The sequence below is a fragment of the Bos grunniens genome, chromosome 3, assembly GCF_055505025.1.
Source record: "Bos grunniens cultivar Pamir isolate PY7600 chromosome 3, Bosgru_T2T1.0, whole genome shotgun sequence".
Taxonomy (NCBI): Eukaryota; Metazoa; Chordata; class Mammalia; order Artiodactyla; family Bovidae; genus Bos; species Bos grunniens.
In genome coordinates this window covers 37797054-37816338 of record NC_141167.1, presented here as the reverse complement: position 1 = coordinate 37816338, position 19285 = coordinate 37797054, and the positions used below count along the sequence as shown (strand labels likewise).

Here is a 19285-nt window from a genome sequence, read left to right as displayed (position 1 = left end):
CAGGTGGCTTCTCAAGTAACCCTGCAAATGGTCACCTCCTCTGTCCCAGATGAGAGATTTTTTACCAAGATCGTGGTTAGCTGATGCCATTCATCTAATTACATATATGTCTCCTTAGGAAAAGGAAAGTATTATTTAGAGAATCAGAGAAATCTTTACATTTCTTTCAGCATGAAAATATAAGAAATGAAATTTTCTTGGTCTTTATAAAATGAATACTAAAGAGGGAAAGAAAACAGCAGTTTGATGCTTTAACTTTGAAAATTCAAGAAAATACGGGCAAGACAGATGGTCTATATATCCTTTAAGATTTGAATAAAAACAAAAAAAGAATACCCTTTATATCTAACATCCACAGAATTTATCATACAATGCCATGTCTCAAATGCACCTTACTCCATAAATTCTTTCCTTATTCTTGCTGAAGGATGTCTCTTCTTCCCCTAAGCTTACCTACCAGTTTACATGAACCTCTTATGTCACTTCCATCATCTCATTTGTATCCTAATTACATATGTAAAGAATTGATCTCCCCAATAAGATGGGAAAATGCTTGAATCCAACATCTGTGCCTCATTCATTTCCTGAGTCTAATTCATTTCTATATTCATCCTAGGTTCTGTCTCATTTCAAAGTTGATGCTCTTTATAACTGTACCTTGAGTCTCTTCTAAAACATTTCTTATGTTTTTAGTTACTGGTTTAGTCTGAGATAGCTCCATAAAGGAGGATTTGAAGTCAAAATCTAGATGGAGAGAAGAGACAGGTAAAAAGGAAGTTGGAGTCGAAAGAGGTTAGCAAATAAAGTATTTACTTTTCTAGGAGAGCGTTACATAAGAGTTTTCATGCTTAAATGAAGCACAGAGCAAAACAATGAGGGTTCTGTTCTGAGAACAGAATGGCTTATATGTATAAATTACCCTGCTGACTAGGAGCTTAAAAAACAGGAGTCAGTCAGGTAGAAAGGGGAAAACAGGTCAGTAGGCATGATTTCCAAAGCACAATCGCATCACGGTGGTTGAAGACCATCTGGCTGATGGATAGCAGCCCATTAACACTCAAGATGATCCAGCTATTCTGGATGGCTGGGTGTTCCCTTCCCCTGTTGCTGATCTTCAGACCACCTGTCCAAAGCTGCCCGTTCAGCGAAGGCTGCTCAAAGAGAATAACCTTTCCCTGTGAAGACTACAGTCAGAAGATTCCATAGTGAATTATGCTTTATAGATAAATGAGAGGAAAGGGCAAGGCTCATGGTTCATACATTTAACATAGACTTTACCACCTCCCCCACCCCCCCACTCCAGAGTCACCAAAAAAGGACTGATAAGAAATGCTATTCAATCTCTACTGAGAAGTCTCTTCCAAACCCTCTGAAAGCTTTAAACTTCCTCCACTGGGTTCCTCCAAGATCTTCTACATAAAGTGATCATAGATGTTATATTTTTGTACTACTTTTTTCATACCCACTAAATGTCTATAGTTTTCGCCCTCTAGACACTGAGAACCGTGACAGTAGGAATTTATATTTTATTCAAGAGTAGGCTATCAATGAAAGTTAAATTAGTTAAGGATATTACTGTGGATTAGAAAAACACTTCTGGGCAGATAAAAGTGACATAGTGTTTCTTTCCTCCTCTCCTTATTTAACACGACAAAGGATCATATCAGTATATACAACTGTTTTCCTTTTAAGATTTTACTAACCAAAATTAATAATAAAAAACCCCAGCAACTATACCTCTCTGATATAAATAAAAACTTTTTTTCCCCAAAATAAAACTTAAGTTGGTTTAAATTTTGTCATCCCCATATTTCATAAATCCAATACTCCCTTCAAAAAACCCACAAAATGATTTATTAGTTTCATTGCCAACCACCTAAGTTCACCAATATTTCTGCAAAGTCATGTTTGCTTGATGTGACAAATTAAATTTTTTTCTCCTATTCCCAATTGTGACCATATTTTCAAGGCTATTCAGAATTCCAGAAAGGCAATACACAATAAAAGTTTAAATGGAAATTACGCTAATAGGATTCCCTGGGTAATCAACCTCTCCATTCTTTATGAAGTCTGTTCCATCTCACTTGGTATTCAAAAAAGCACAACTTCTGAAACAAAAAGAAAATGAAGGTTCTTTCTTCTATAAAGATATTCTAAAAGATTCTGCCTGCCTTATGGAGGAATGGAATAAACATCTTGACTCTCAAGTACACACGAGTCCTCATAACTCTTAGGAGACACTATAGCAGTAACTTCCTAATTGGGTTTTTAATGTCAAGACACTTTTGACTTTGCTATTAGACTAAGCTACCTGGAGTAGAGCCCTGATCAGACTATTTCATTATTCAAAACACCTTCAACAGCTCCAAATACCTAATGCATAACATCCAGTCCTTCTGAGATTTAAATTCAAGCCTCTTTCATTTGACCTCAATTTATTTTTTCAATTCCATCCTCTATTACTCCCTTTCATATACCTATTGTATTCTTCTCCCTTTTCCACACCCTGATTTTTCTTATTTCTGGGCTTTTGTTTAGGCTGTTCCTACATTCTTATCTAACCATATTCATATTTTAAAATTCAATATATCTGTTCTCCTACCAGGAGAACATCTTCTGGTATTCATCTGTGAACTCCTCCTAAAACTTTATCTCTTAGGACACCTTATTTTAGTAACATACATGTGTTATTTACCATGTTAGACTGCAAGTTCTTTGAGTCTAGAGACTTGCGCAATTAATTCTTTTATGTTCTACAAAGTAGGTATTTGGCAAGTAATGGCAGAACAAATTGAATCAGTAAGAAGTAAGTATGCAACACTAATATGAAGCATCAAGGATACAGTAGAAAAGCCATTCACTTATTCTACAAATATTTATTAAGCAAGTACTACATGTTAAGCACTGAGGATTCAGTGATCAGGAAGACAATAAGCCTGGCCCTAAAAAAGAATACAATTTAGTGAGGTGTTTACAGTCCTACATTATTATAATAAAACATGGTGATAACAAGGGAAGGAAAAGTGACAGAATCCTAATTGATAAACCCATTTGGAAATGGATCCCTCTTTTTCTATACACGCAAGTGATGTCACATAAAGAAAAAGGGGAAATTTTTACTTTTTAAATGAATCATGAGTATTACTTAACTATGAAGGGAGTAAAGATTCCCAATGGTGAATGGAATTGTTTCCTTCATTTCTCTTTCTGTTTTCTCATTATTAGTGTATAGGAATGCAAGGGATTTCTTGGGAATATATCTACCTAAAGAAACTAAAGACCTATACATAGAAAACTATAAAACACTGGTGAAAGAAATCAAAGAGGACACTAATAGATGGAGAAATATACCATGTTCATGGATTGGAAGAATCAATATAGTGAAAATGAGTATACTATCCAAAGCAATTTATAGATTCAATGCAATCCCTATCAAGCTACCAACGGTATTCTTCACAGAGCTAGAACAAATAATTTCACAATTTGTATGGAAATAAAAAAAACCTCGAATAGCCAAAGCTATCTTGAGAAAGAAGAATGGAACTGGAGGAATCAACCTACCTGACTTCAGGCTCTATTACAAAGCCACAGTTATCAAGACAGTATGGTACTGGCACAAAGACAGAAATATAGATCCGTGGAACAAAATAGAAAGCCCAGAGATAAATCCACGCACATATGGACACCTTATCTTTGACAAAGGAGGCAAGAATATTCAATGGATTAAAGACAATCTCTTTAACAAGTGGTGCTGGGAAATCTGGTCAACCACTTGTAAAAGAATGAAACTAGAACACTTTCTAACACCATACACAAAAATAAACTCAAAATGGATTAAAGATCTCAACGTAAGACCAGAAACTATAAAACTCCTAGAGGAGAACATAGGCAAAACACTCTCTGACATACACCACAGCAGGATCCTCTATGACCCACCTCCCAGAATATTGGAAATAAAAGCAAAAATAAACAAATGGGACCTAATTAAACTTAAAAGCTTCTGCACATCAAAGGAAACTATTAGCAAGGTGAAAAGACAGCCTTCAGAATGGGAGAAAATAATAGCAAATGAAGCAACTGACAAACAACTAATCTCAAAAATATACAAGCAACTCCTACAGCTCAACTCCAGAAAAATAAATGACCCAATCAAAAAATGGGCCAAAGAACTAAATAGACATTTCTCCAAAGAAGACATACAGATGGCTAACAAACACATGAAAAGATGCTCAACATCACTCATTATCAGAGAAATGCAAATTAAAACCACTATGAGGTACCATTTCACACCAGTCAGAATGGCTGTGATCCAAAAGTATACAAGCAATAATTGCTGGAGAGGGTGTGGAGAAAAGGGAACCCTCTTACACTGTTGGTGGGAATGCAAACTAGTACAGCCACTACGGAGAACAGTGTGGAGATTCCTTAAAAAACTGGAAATAGAACTGCCTTATGACCCAGCAATCCCATTGCTGGGCATACACACCGAGGAAACCAGAATTGAAAGAGACACGTGTACCCCAATGTTCATCGCAGCACTGTTTATAATAGCCAGGTCATGGAAGCAACCTAGATGTCCATCAGCAGATGAATGGATAAGAAAGCTGTGGTACATATACACAATGGAGTATTACTCAGCCATTAAAAAGAATACATTTGAATCAGTTCTAATGAGGTGGATGAAACTGGAGCCTATTATACAGAGTGAAGTAAGCCAGAAAGAAAAACACCAATACAGTATACTAATGCATATATATGGAATTTAGAAAGATGCTAACAATAACCCTGTGTACGAGACAGCAAAAGAGACACTGATGTATAGAACAGTCTTATGGACTCTGTGGGAGAGGGAGAAGGTGGGAAGATTTGGGAGAATGGCATTGAAACATGTATAATATCATGTATGAAACGAGTCGCCAGTCCAGGTTCGATGCACAATACTGGATGCTTGGGGCTAGTGCACTGGGACGACCCAGAGGGATGGTATGGGGAGGGAGGAGGGAGGAGGGTTCAGGATGGGGAACACATGTATACCTGTGGCGGATTCATTTTGATATTTGGCAAAACTAATACAATTTGTAAAGTTTAAAAATAAAATTAAAAAAAAAAAAAAGATTCCCAACAGGAACAGTGTGGGATGAAGTTGGTCATAAGAATAGTATCTCATGTTTTTGAGCACTTGTATTTCAGGTGCTCTGTTTATTAATCTATGTACATTATTGTATTCATTTTAAGTCATAGAAAACTTGGAAGAGGATTCAAAAAAGCGATTCTCCAAGGACTTATGAATTAATAAGGTCAATGAATGAATAAGGGTTATTAATTAATAAATAGGAAGCGGGAATGCAACCTAGGTAGAAACAACAGGAACAAAAGCATAAGGAGGGAAAATTCAACACATGTATATGTGGAGTGCCCGGCAGGGGCACTCACACTAGTGAGAAAAGAAGGGTGATTAGTGGAGGCAAGTATAAAGCCTTAATTCTAACCTTGAAACAAAGATTTTGAAATACAGCTCTGATAAGCAAGAAATGGGTATTAAAAATATTTGACCAAGAAGACAAATGCAAGAAGAAAAGAAATCCTACATTAAATGTAACTGCTAAAAACCAAGGATGCCGGAGGCTGAGAGTCCTGCTAGAGACCTGTGCAATACAAGTACAGCCACAACTCTGGTGAGTTCTTAGTGTGTGCCAAAAACAATGCTAAAAGTTTTATAAACATTATTCAGCTCTTCTAATCTAGAAAATTATTACTATCAAATGCCTTTTAAAAGCAAAGAAACACAAGCTTATTGAGCTTAAGGTTCAAGTTCATTCTGCTAGTGAATGTCAAAGCAACGATTAGGGTTCAAATCTATCAACTTTCAAGTTTATGTTCTTAATCACTTCTGTAAGTGTCCCAGCAATATTATAACTGCCACAAGTAGAGCAGCAGAAATGCTAATAATCCCTTACATATTATAGAGCTGTGTGGATTATAAAATACTTTTACCTACATTTAGTACTCAATCCTCATAGCTACCTGTTGACACAGGCAGGGAAGGCTATTAATCTGCTTTACAGAAAAAGGCAGACTTTGAGAGGTTAAGTATCTTCATGGAGGTCAGAAGCCCAGCAGATGATTGGTAGAGCTGAAACAAGAACTCATGTTCTTTTATTCAGTATTCAACCAGGACTCTTGTTCTCTCTGCTAGCACACAACCGCAGGAAGCGATTTTGTTCTCTGCTATAGTTTTGGTGTCTAGAACAGTCCTTGAGACATAATAAGAGCTCAATAAATATTTGTTCAATAAAAGAACAAATATGAGGTCCCATTAGCGTTTAATAAAAGTGCTATTCAATTATGTGGAATTATGATGTCAGGTTCAAATTCAGAATCATATGGCTGTACTTCATCTCTTTGGTTAAATGGGCTGGTTCTCTCAACAATACATCAGATATGAATTATGCTTAAGTACTTATTGGAAACAGCTGCAAAGACAAATGGTACCGTGAGGGGGTACACGAGTGAATGGAAGGGATAAGGAAGTGTTATAGACCAGAGCAGTCCTACATAGTACCTCAGATACCACCTGCAGGGTGGGTGTCACTCAGAATTTGGTGACAGTTATCAGAAACCAAAAGTCCAGAAAGAAACTGAACTTTAATAAAGTTAAATAAATAAATATTTATAAATAAATATAATAAAGAAACAACTCTATTATATAATTCATTGTGAAAATGCGACACAAGTATCACACAGCATATTCTTTTAGAGAAAAGAATTATTATTTATTAACAATTTAAATGTCTAATATGATTTATTTTGGAAAATTAAATGCAAATAGTGGAATATTCAAATTTAAGAATTGTGATAAGGATCTTGAAATTTAATACTGGTATTATTTATATTTTATACATATTTTTGGTCTTTATTCAAAAATAAAACCAATATTTAAAATTTTCAGAATACAAGTTATTTTTCTGACTTATTATTGATTCTGCTATGTATAAACAAAAGTAAAAAAATTTTTTAAACAGGTAATTGAATAATGAAAATAATTTCTGTGGTTAGCACAATTTAAAAAAGGAAAATAGTAGCTAATATTGAATAATGTGTTTAAATATTAGAATAAATAGTTCACCTTTATTGAGTGTTTACTTTGTGCCATGAGCTGTACTAAATGCTTTATATACGTTACTTCCTTTACTCTCTGCAAATCTATGAAGGTTTGGTGGTAACACTCCCAAGGACAGATGAGAAAACTAATGCTGAATAACAGCTGCCTCTGGGCATATGGGTATGCTACATAGCCTCTCTAGACCCCAGTTTCTTCTTCTATAAAGTGGAAATAATAATACTGTCTCTCAGAGGTATGAATGTAAACAGGACTTGGGACAATGCATTCAAGATAGTGTTTAACACAGTAGGTACTGTGTTCAATCATCCTCTTCTAAGTGGCTGCCCTGTCAACAGGAAGGCAGCAGAAACCATTTGGCTGGGAACAAACTAGAGAAAATACACAGCTAATATTAGAAGTCATTGCTGACAGAAAGAAAACAAAAGAAACCAGAGACCCCAGAAATGGTCCTTTCAAATTAAATGTTGACACCAACACTATATCTTTACTCATTCTGAAATATAGGAGCTGGATCTCATAGTAGCTTTACAATCTGATAACAGACCAGTCTCCTTGATCATTGTACTGAGAAAAAGTATGGGCGATAAATGAAAAATTCAGTTCCAAGGGGATGCTATTTTGATGGGAAAATTTGTAACTAACAATATTATAGGAAAAATTATTCTAAAGTATTAACCTCCTCCCATCTAAAAAAAGGACTTGGATGACATTCTGTAAACACAAATGAATTAGGAACTAAGTACTAACATTTATTGAGTAGCTACCATGGGTCGGGAAGATTTGCTGGAGAAGGGATAGGCTACCCACTCCAATATTCTTGGTCTTCCCTTGTGGCTTAGCTGGTAAAGAATCTGCCTGCAATGTGGGAGACCTAGATTTGATCCCTGGGTTAGGAAGATCTCCTGGAGAAGGGAAAGGCTACCTACTCCAGTATTCTGGCCTGGAGAATTCCACGGACTGTATAGTCCATGGGGTCGCAAAGAGTTGGACACGACTCAGCCACTTTCACTTCACTTCACCATGTACCTGGCACAAGATACCTACAGATAGATATAGATATCATCTCCTCACTCTCTCATTTATTCTTAACCTTACGAAGTACAAGAAGTTACTGTAACCACTCACGTTCATCTGTCTAGTGTCACAAGACTGAGTCATTAACACACACACACAACATCCAAAACATCAACAATCAGCTCTCTTTGCTTCCAACGCCAACACCTCATCTAACTGCGATTAGGTCTTGCCTGGGCTTCTGCTATTTGTGTGTGTGTCTGCTGCCTAGCGTGTTACTTTTACCTTCTTATAGTCCATTATCTACCTGGTAGACTGTTTCAAGTCACCTCACTCCCTGTTAAAAAATACCCAGTGGCTTCTACTGCACACAGACTAAAACCTGAGCTTCTGACTCTGACTCACCAAACTCTCCTCTCCCTCCCACCTCACATTCCCTCCCTCTCATCCTAGCCCACCACTCCCCAGGCTCCCAATGTACCCTCTAGCTCATTCTCACTTGAGAGTTATTGTTGTTCCCTCTGCAGAGAGAGCTCTTCCTCCTAATTTTTGCATGTCTGGCTCCTTCTTATCATTTTGATTTTCTTTAAATTTCACCTTGTCTATGCAGCTTTCCCTATAACCAATCAAAGTGGTCACAAGCCACATTCCTTATTGTAATTTTAATTATCTGCAAGACACTGAACACTACCTGATAATTCTCTAAGTTTATTTATGTATTTGCTAGTTAATCTTCTCATTGGAATGTAAATTGAACCATGGCAGGGAGCCTTATCTGTTTGTTTCATAACTAGACATTTAATACCCCTAAGAGTACCTGACAAGTAATATGCACTCACTGAATACTTGTTGAATAGAAAGAATGAGCATTATACGATCAAATATTTACTAAAAGGAACACTATTCATACAGTTCATTTTGTTATGGAAGCAAAGGAAAAGTATGGAAAGATACTAAACAGTAAATATTAACTTCCTCGAGGAAGTGAGGAAAGGAAAATCAAATTTTCTAACATTGCATTGTTGATTAGTTATAATAAATATGCATTGTAGGAATTAAAAATAATCAGTTCTGTTCATTTCAGTCACTCAGTCGTGTCCGACTCTTTGCGACCCCATGAACCACAGCATACCAGGCCTCCCTGTCCATCACCAACTCCCAGAGTCTACCCAAACCCAAGTCCATTGAGTCAGTAATGCCATCCAACCATCTCATCCTCTGTTGTCCACTTCTCCTCCTGCCCTCAATCTTTCCCAGCATCAGGATCTTTTACAATGAGTCAGCTCTTCGCATCATGTGGCCAAAGTATTGGAGCTTCAGCTTCAACGTCAGTCCTTCCAGTGAACACCCAGGACCAATCTCCTTTAGGATGGACTGGTTGGATCTCCTTGCAGTCAAAGGGACTCTCAAGAGCCTTCTCCAACACCACAGTTCAAAAGTATCAATTCTTTGGCACTCAGCTTTCTTTATAGTCCTACTCTCACATCCATACATGACTACTGAAAAAACCATAGCCTTGACTAGATGAACCTTTGTTGACAAAGTAATGTCTCTGCTTTTTAATATTATTAAGTAAAAAATGAGAAGAGTATGTAATGTTCTCTCAGCAGGGAATCTCTTAGCTAATTAATCTATATATCTATCTATCCATCCATCCATTCATCTCTAGAAGCAGATCACTATGTTAGAAATCTTGAAATATTAGTAATTTCTTCATTAATAGATAAAAGTATTTAAAGACACCCAAAACCATAGTATTAAAGAGTTTTGAAACCATAAAGAAAGGTACAATACCATCATTAAAAAAGAGAATCTTCTAATAAATTCTGAAATCCTTAATTAGGACAAATTTCATATCTAGAATGAAACTTCAGGAATTTTGGAGAAGGCAGTACTCATATGATTAAGTTCTAATGTGTTTTTGGGTTTTTTTAACATTGATTTATATTACTTTACAATTATACCTCAAATACTTCATATTGTAATTAGGGAAACTCCCCAGCTAATAAACTCTGAGTTTGGAATACCAGATACTGAAAATCCATGTAACTCATTCATTAAGAGCTAATCAGGAGTTATCTTACCTCGATAGAAGTTGGGGAACTTGATGGTAATGGAAAGGGAGTAACAGCCATCTGATTGACTGCGTCTTCATTTCTGTGAACATTAAAATAGGCAGAATCAGTACACAGCAAATGCTAAGTTCTTGGCTCAAATTAGAATCATTTTGTCAGTTCTGAGTTGAAAATGCACACACAGCACTACAGAATTTTTAAAAATGTAAATATACACTGGCTTCAAGCACGCAAAGCCATTAGGCACAAACAGAGATGTATTACTCAAGGGAAACTAAGATACAATTATTAGTGACAAAGAATGATGATGCTAGAAGTTGGCCAACTTCTGCTTGGTAAGTCAGGTGCTGCAGAGGATACTTTTGGAAAGGTGAATAAACAGTAAAAGATATATCTCCTACAGAACCGCTGCCTACATACCATTTCTAGTAATGTAGTGGAAGTAAGCCCAAACCATCAGAACTGGTATTCTAGGAGCTGTTCTGTTCCTGACCCCCAGTAATGAAGTTTCAGCTCCCACCTCCTCTGCTCCAATTAGGGTAATGAGGAGTAGAAGGAACTTAATCCGCTTCACAGGACCAAAATAATTATCTTAAGATTTATGTGAACTTTAGGTTTCACAATATAAAACAAAGAGACTTCTTACTGGTGTGCAAAGATCTAAGAGTGTTCACAGATCTCCATGTCTGGTGTACATATGACAGCCACTGCCTGATTTAGGAGGGCACTCAAATGCACTTTTCGCATTTTATTTTTTATGTCTCATCAATTGGAAAAAGATCCATTGGTCGATGTCATTCCTACTTTGAGGCTTTAATCACATCACTGCCTTTACCTGAAATGCCTTTCTTTATATTAAATCTATACCCTACTCATCTTTCTCAATAATCTCAACTATGTTTATTTCCCTTAATTAAAAGGCTATATATTGATGTCTTCCAAATTCACATTTAGCTTGGATATTTTTCTGTACCTAGGATCTGCAAACCCAACACCTACATTATATTCCACTAGAGGTCTTAGGCAATGGCACCCCACTCCAGTACTCCTGCCTGGAAAATCCCATGGATGGAGGAGCCTGGAAGGCTGCAGTCCATGGGGTCGCTGAGGGTTGGACATGACTGAGCGACTTCACTTTCACTTTTCACTTTCACACATTGGAGAAGGAAATGGCAACCCACTCCAGTGTTCTTGCCTGGAGAATCCCAGGGATGGGGGAGCCTGGTGGGCTGCCGTCTATGGGGTCACACAGAGTCGGACAGAACTGAAGTGACTTAGCAGCAGAAGCATCAGCAGCAGAGATCTTAGAAACATTTTAAATAAAACAGAGTTCTTTATCCCACTCAGCTCCCAAAGGGTTCCATAGTCAACTTCCTCCCCACCTTAGTAAACATCAACAATACTCACCCAGTTGTTTAGCCAGGAACCTAAAGTCATTCTTGAATACTCTCACCCCTCAACTGTATATCCAATCCATCAAGATGTCTTATTGATTCAACCTTTAAAATGTATTTTGAATGGTTTCATTTCTTTCCATCCTATCCTGGTACAAGTTATCATCATTTCTTTTCTGAATTAAAGTAAAAACCTCCTATTTGGTCTCCCTACTTATACTGTTCATCCTCTGTCCATTCTTCACCCAGCAGTTATTACAGTTCTAAAATATAAATCTGATTATATTTCTACCCTCTGCTTAAGATCATCCTACGATTCCTTAATGCATGAGGATCAAGTCCAAAATTGTTAGGGAAGTTATCAGGTGTTGAGGGATCTGGCCCCAGCCCCCACCTTTGAACTTGTCTTGTTCTCACTTCTCCTTCCCCACTCTGCTCAAACCCAGCTACACAGGCCTTCTTTCCATTTCTCAGCTGAGCCAAGCTTCATCCACCTCATGGCCTTTTCTCTTCTTTTTTGTTCTGAATGCTTGGTGCCCAAATCCTTTGTCTGATTTTTTAAAATTCATAATTTTTTAAAATTCAAAATTACAATAAATGTAATTTCTGGAAACAAGCATTCCATGACTTCCACTATATGCTTGTAGCACTTATCTATAATCCTAGATCTGTTTACTTTCACAGTTTACTTCACTGGTTTGTATGCACATTGGTTTCAAATCTGTCTTCCCCTTAGACGGTAAGCACTCCAAGGACAGGACTCATATCCTCCCTACTATTATATCATCTAAGGCAAACACAGTGCCTGGCAAACTGTCTGTACAGTAAGTCCACTACGTGTAAACGAGTTCTGTTCCGAGAACACATTCGTTAAGTGCAACTTGTTCATAAGTTCAACAAAGCCTAGGTACCCAAGTAACATAATTGGCTACATAATACTATATTATAATAGGTTTATAATACTTTTCACAAAAATACTATATTAAAAAATACAAAAATAAAGAAAATACATTTAATCTTACAGTATAGTACCTTGAAAAGTACAGTAATACAGTACAATAGTTGCCATACAGCAGCTGGCATCAAGTGAACAGGCAAGAAGAGCTACTAACTAGAGGAGGGAGAGGAGATGGGAGATGGTAAAGCTGAAGGATCATCAGCAATAAGAGACAGAGGGCAAGCTGCAGTTTCACTCACAGCTGACAGTGATGGAAAGCATATTTACATCTTTGAAAGTTCACAACTTGAAGATTCTTATGTAGGGGACTTACTAAACACAGTTATTTTAAGGGACTTCCCTAGTGGTCAAGTGGATAACACTCTGCACTCTCAATGAAGGAGGCCCAGTTTGATCCTGGAAACTAGGATGGCAAATATTGCAAATGAGCTGGCATGATGTAGCTAATGAGCCTGCACGCTATAACCAGAGAAAGTCCATACTTTCTCTTTCTGTAACTAGAGAAGCTTGTGCACTACAATGAAGACCCAGTGCAGTCAAAATAAATAAAATAAATAATGTAAAAATCACTCACTTCAATAAGGAGACAGAAGTAGTTTCAGTTCTAGAACTACCACTGACCTTAAGATTTTGGGGAAATCACTTCTAAGAAAATCCGTTTCCTGACCTCTTAAGTAAGTAGGTTGAACTGTAAAACTTCTAAGCTGATAAAAATTCTTCTGGAATAAGGCAGAACATAAATAAAGAGATGAGGTCTAGGTCCCATTTCTTGCTTTCAGTCGGTCAGTCAGTTCAGTCGCTCAGTCGTGTCTGACTCTTTGCAACGCCATGGACTAGAGCACGCCAGGCCTCCCTGTTCATCACCAACTCCTGGAGTTTCCTCAAACTCATGTCCATTGAGTTGGGCTTTAACCTTTTAAAATTCTTGAATTATCTAGCACACCAGCCAAACCAAAGCAAAAGGGAGAAAACTAAAATCACAAAGTGACACAGAGCATGAAGAATATGTCTATTTCTTCTGACAGCATTATAGATGCCTTAAGCATGCACTGTTAATGTTAAGAGATGGCTGTTGTTTTTCAGGGAGTACAATCCACTCCTCAGCAGTTTTCTCATACACAGAAGAAGCAATCAGTTACCCCTGGGTAAGTAACAGCATTTTCCCAGAGGTGATTTCCTTTCCCACTCAGGTTCCTCCAGGGAAAAACACAATAGAGCTCAGCTCTAGCTTAGAACTGAAAACCAACAGAACATGTCTGCTCCAGATTCAGAGCCCATGGGGCAGAGTGTATTTGGCAGTAATTAAGCATGATGGCCTTTCATATCTCTTTCAAAGGTTACAAGCATTAAAAATATAGCTGCACATAAGTTTTTATTGAGAAATAATGATTAACTGGACCAAGTTATCACTTCATAATTTAATAATTTCCCCCCAAATAGTATGACTTTAATGGCTTTTAAAGTCCATATTAATTTTTTTAAACCTTACAGAATAGAAAACTTCAGTGGAGAGAGGAAAGCTTCTATAAGAAGTTACAGTTGATAATCCTTCACAATCCACTCATCAGTGAGTGTTCACAGACTTTGTCATCATGGCAGCAATTTTTTTTTAGTTGGAGTATAATTGCTTTGTGTGTGTTAGTTGCTTAGTCGTGTCTGACTCTTTGCGATCCTATGGACTGTGGCCTGCCAGGCCCCTCTATCCATGGGATTCTCCAGGCAAGAATATTGGAGAAGGTTGCTATACCCTCCTCCAGGGGATCTTCCCCACCCAGAGATGTTACTCATGTCTCCTGCGTTGCAGGCAGATTCTTTACCATCTGAGCTATAGGAAGTCCCTAATAATAATAATTGCTTTACAATGTTGTATTAGTTTTTGCTGTACAACAATGCGAATCAGCTATATATGTGCATATGTGTATATACATATACACACATATATCCCCTCTTGAGCCTCCATCCCACTGTCCTCATCTCACCCCTCTAGGTCATCACAGAGCACTGAGCTGAGCTCCCTGTCCTATACAGCAGCTTCCCACTAGCTAGCTATTTTACACATGGCAGTGTATTCATGTCACTCTCATTCTCTCAATTCATCCCACCCTCTCCTTCTCCCTCTGGTGTCCACAAATCTGTTCTCTCCATTTGCGTCTCTATTCCTGCCCTGCAAATAGGTTCATCAGAACCATTTTTCTGGATTCCATATATATGTATTAATATATGATATTTGTTTTTCTCTTTCTGACTCACTTCACTCTGTATGACAGACAAGACAACAATTTTAAAGAGAAAGAAGTGGGAAGAGGGAAACTAAAGGAGAGAAAGCAGTTATGCTTCACAAGGGCAGTTAGCCTAAAAGACTTCTGGGGATCCTCTGACCTCTCAAAGTCCATGATTCACAAGGAATGAAATCTATTTGCTTCATAATTAACTTTTCATTTCCAGTATAATCAACACAAATTTCTTACATCTTGGTGCCCCATACAGCACACAATCAGAAATTGTAGTTGAAATTATTTGCTGGTATTTGCATTTATTTTGCATGATTTGTATCTTTTTAAAAGTCTATTTTATTGAAGCATAATTGATTTACAATGTTGTATGAATTTCTACTACAAAGCAAAGTGATACAGTTATACGAATATGGTTATTCATAGAGGTTCCTCAAAAGACTAAAAACATAGTTGCCATATAATCCTGCAATCCCACGCCTGGCATATATCCAGAGGGGAGATCATATACATGTATATATATAAAACATAGATATATATACATCCTTTTTCATATTCTTTTCTATTATTATATTATTCTATGATATCATTTCTATTATCATAGAATAATGAATATAGTTCCTTGTGCTATATATTAGGACTTGATTGTTTATTCTCTATATAATACCTTGCATCTGTGAATCCCAAAGCCCCAATCCATCTCTCTCCAAAGCCCTCTCCCCTTGGCTACCACAAGTCTGTTTTCTGTGTCTGTGAGTCTGTTTGTGCTTTGTAGATAAGTTCATTTGAGTTATATTTTAGATTCCACATATAAGTGACCTCAGTGTGGTATCTGTCTTTTTCTTTCTGACTTCATTTAGAATGTAATCTCTAGGTCCATCCATGTTGTTCCAAATGACATTGTTTCATCCTTTTTGATGACTGAGTAATATTCCACTGTATAAATGTTCTTTATCCATTTATCTATGAATGGATATTTAGGTTGTTTCCATGTCTTGACTATTGTAAGTAGTGCTACAATGAACACTGGGGTGCATTCATCTTTTTGAATTATAGTTTTCTCTGGATACATGCCCAGGAGTGGGATTTTAGGGTCATACAGCAACTCTATTTTTGCTTTTTGAGGAACTTCCATTCTGTTTTCTATATCAGCTACACCAATTTACATTCCTTGTTGAGGATGTAACAGCTGTTGGCAGACAGACAGTGGACTTCTATCATGGATAAAAGTGAGATTTCCAAGGTATGGAAGCCTATATAGTATGTCCTTATCACTGGACTTGCCATGCTCTATTAAAATTATTCATGCTATTCTCTCTCCTTTTTAAACACAGAGATAGGATCTTATTTCTTTATGTCCTCTGCTTGTAGCAGAATACCTAGGAGAGAGTAAGTATACTATAAATGTCTATTGAGTAAAAGAGGTCTTAACAAGCAGGAAAAGATATGAAGCAGAGCTATCAAAGGTGTGCCCTATGCTTTCCAAGCTTCTTTACCAATTAGTGATGATGTGCTGGCTGCAGTCAGCCAGCAATTGGTACTTACCAAATTAATGAACATTTCTTGGGGTGTCTGCCCAACTCACAGTGATTCCATGGATGGTCTATACTATGTAACACTAACAGTTGGCCTCACCTTCAGTGGATTTAAGAAGCAGACATCTGTCTCATTTTAAGCAGATCAGATTCTCTCTCCCAGGGACTGAAAATTTAGAACAGACTCAAAGAGACTCAAGAGTGTGGTATCTAGACAATGCCAATGGGGATAGTCAAGACTAAACAATAAGGTTAGAACTTCCTTCTGGTGATGTCTCTGGAGTTGCCCCGGTTCCTTCTCTTCAGAGTCTCAGCTGCATGACTTATTCTTAAGAGTCCACAAGATAGCCTTGTATTCTTACAATACATTCTCCTTTTAATTTACGCTGGCTAGAGTTTAATTGATTGCAGCTCAACAATATAGCTCTGAATTTATTTTGAATATATTCACTGGTTTATTTAACAAATATTTATGCTATGAAAACAAAGATGAATAAAACATGATTCCTACCTTTGATGATGTTAGCAATTAGTGAGGAACACAGCTAAGTAAACAGACAATTATGACAGTGGAATTTCTATCTAGGAACTATCAGTGTAGTTTTTCTCCAAAAGGATACTAGGAACATACCCAATTTCAGTTTTTTGTTTGCAGAATATATTTATATTTATGACAAAGACATATTCTGGATCCTGATTTCAATTCAATGCTGTTATATTCACATTGGTAAAAATCATGCAACATGTATTGGGCAGAATTCTAAGAGGTCTCCCAAGACACCTGCCTTCTGGCTTACAGGTTGTAAATAGGATGAATTTCACTTCCATGATTAGGTTATATTACATAGCACTGATGACCTTAAGATAAAGGCAGATTACCATGTTGGGCAAGACCTAATCACATGTCCCCTTTAAATCTGGAAATTTCACTTCTTGGAGCCTCATTGTCTTGATCTCTAAAGTTAGTAGGTTGACCTTCAAGAATTCTAAGGAATGTCAGGAGGTCAGAGATAGAAAGTCAGAGATTACAAGTATCATCTCTGGCTTGAGAATAAAAGGGCCCTCATGGCAAATAATGTGAATGACCTTTAAAAACTAAGAGAAATCTCTAACTAAGAACCAACAAGGAACCTCCACACTGTACCAAAACCTGATCTAAAAGGATATGTGTGGGTGAATGCTAAGTTGCTTCAGTCGTGTCCGACTATTTGTGACCCAGTGGACTGTAGCCCGCCAGGCTCCTCTGTCCAAGGGATTCTCCAGGCAAGAATACTGGAGTGGGGAAGGGATATAGGCACCCCAACAGTGCATTCACACAGCACTGTTAACAACAGCCAAGACATGGAAGCAACCTAAACGCCAACTGACAGGGATGGATAAAAAAATATAGTACATGTATACAATAGAGTATTACTCAGCCTTTAAAAAGAATGAAAGAAGGCCACTGCAGCAACATGGATGGACCCAGAGGTTGTCATATTGGGTGAAGTAAGTCAGACAGAGGAGAAATATTGTGTGACATGCCTTATACGTGGAATCTAAAAAGAAATGATACAAATGAACTTACAAAACAGAAAGAGACTCACAGACTTAGAGAACGAACTTATGGTTGCAGGGGGAATGAACAGGGCGAAGGGATAGTTGGGAGTTTGGGATGTACATGTAAACACCACTATATCCATTTTAGGATAACCAACAAGCAAATAGAAGGCGAAAAATGTGGAAGCAGTGACAGATTTTCTTTTCTTGGGCTCCACAATCATTTCCGGCAGTGATGGCAACCATGAAATTAAAAGACGTTTGCTCCTTGCAAGAAAAGCTATGACAAACTTAGACAGCATATTAAAAAGTAGAGACGTCCTTTTTCTAACAAAGGTCTGTATAGTCAAAGTTATGGTTTTTTCTGTCAGGTACAGATGTGAACGCTGGACAATAAAGAAGGCTGAGTGCCAAAAAATTCATGCTTTCAAATTGTGGTGCAGAAGAAGACACTTGAGAGTCTCTTGGACTGCAAGGAGATCAAATCAGTTAATACTAAAGATCAGATCAGATCAGATCAGATCAGTCACTCAGTCGTGTCCGACTCTTTGCGACCCCATGAATCGCAGCACACCAGGCCTCCCTGTCCATCACCAACTCCCGGAGTTCACTCAGACTCATGTCCATCGAGTCAGTGATGCCATCCAGCCATCTCATCCTCTGTCGTCCCCTTCTCCTCTTGCCCCCAATCCCTCTCAGCATCAGAGTCTTTTCCAATGAGTCAACTCTTCGCATGAGGTGGCCAAAGTACTGGAGTTTCAGCTTTAGCATCATTCCTTCCAAAGAAATCCCAGGGCTGATCTCCTTCACAATGGACTGGTTGGATCTCCTTGCAGTCCAAGGGACTCTCAAGAGTCTTTGCCAACACCACAGTTCAAAAGCATCAATTCTTTGGCGCTCAGCCTTCTTCACAGTCCAACTCTCACATCCATACATGACCACAGGAAAAACCATAGCCTTGACTAGACGAACCTTTGTTGGCAAAGTAATGTCTCTGCTTTTGAATATGCTATCTAGGTTGGTCATAAGTAATCAACCCTAAATATTCATTGGAAGGACTGATGCTGAAGCTTAATTTCCAATAGTTTGTCCACCTAATGCGATGAGCCGACTCATTGGAAAAGACCTCCTTGATGCTGGGAAAGATTGAAGGCAAAAGGAGAAGAGGGTGGGCAGAGAATGAGATGGTTAGATAGCTTCAGTGACTCAAAGGAGCAGACTCCAGGAGATAGTTGTGGAGCCTGGGGAGCCTGGCTCCCAGGGAGCCTGGCTTGTTGCAGTCCATAGGGTCACAAAGAACCATGGCAACTGAAGAAAAAAAACAAGGACAAGCACAGGGAACTCTATTCAGTGTTATATGGCAGCCTGGATGAAAGGAGTGTTTGGGGCTAAATGGACACATGTATAGCAGTAGTA

The 19285-nt window shown here is 37.8% G+C and overlaps 1 protein-coding gene across 10 annotated transcripts in view; it reads right to left on the bottom strand.

Moving 5' to 3' along the window:
* Positions 1 to 19285, bottom strand: part of PATJ (PATJ crumbs cell polarity complex component) — a 389086-nt gene that overhangs the window by 114352 nt on the left and 255449 nt on the right. For all 10 annotated transcript variants that reach the window (XM_086394286.1, XM_086394288.1, XM_086394293.1 and 7 more), the window contains one exon: positions 10222 to 10294. In XM_086394286.1, the coding sequence (XP_086250412.1) occupies positions 10222 to 10294 (73 nt within the window). The remainder of the gene's footprint in view (positions 1 to 10221; positions 10295 to 19285) is intronic.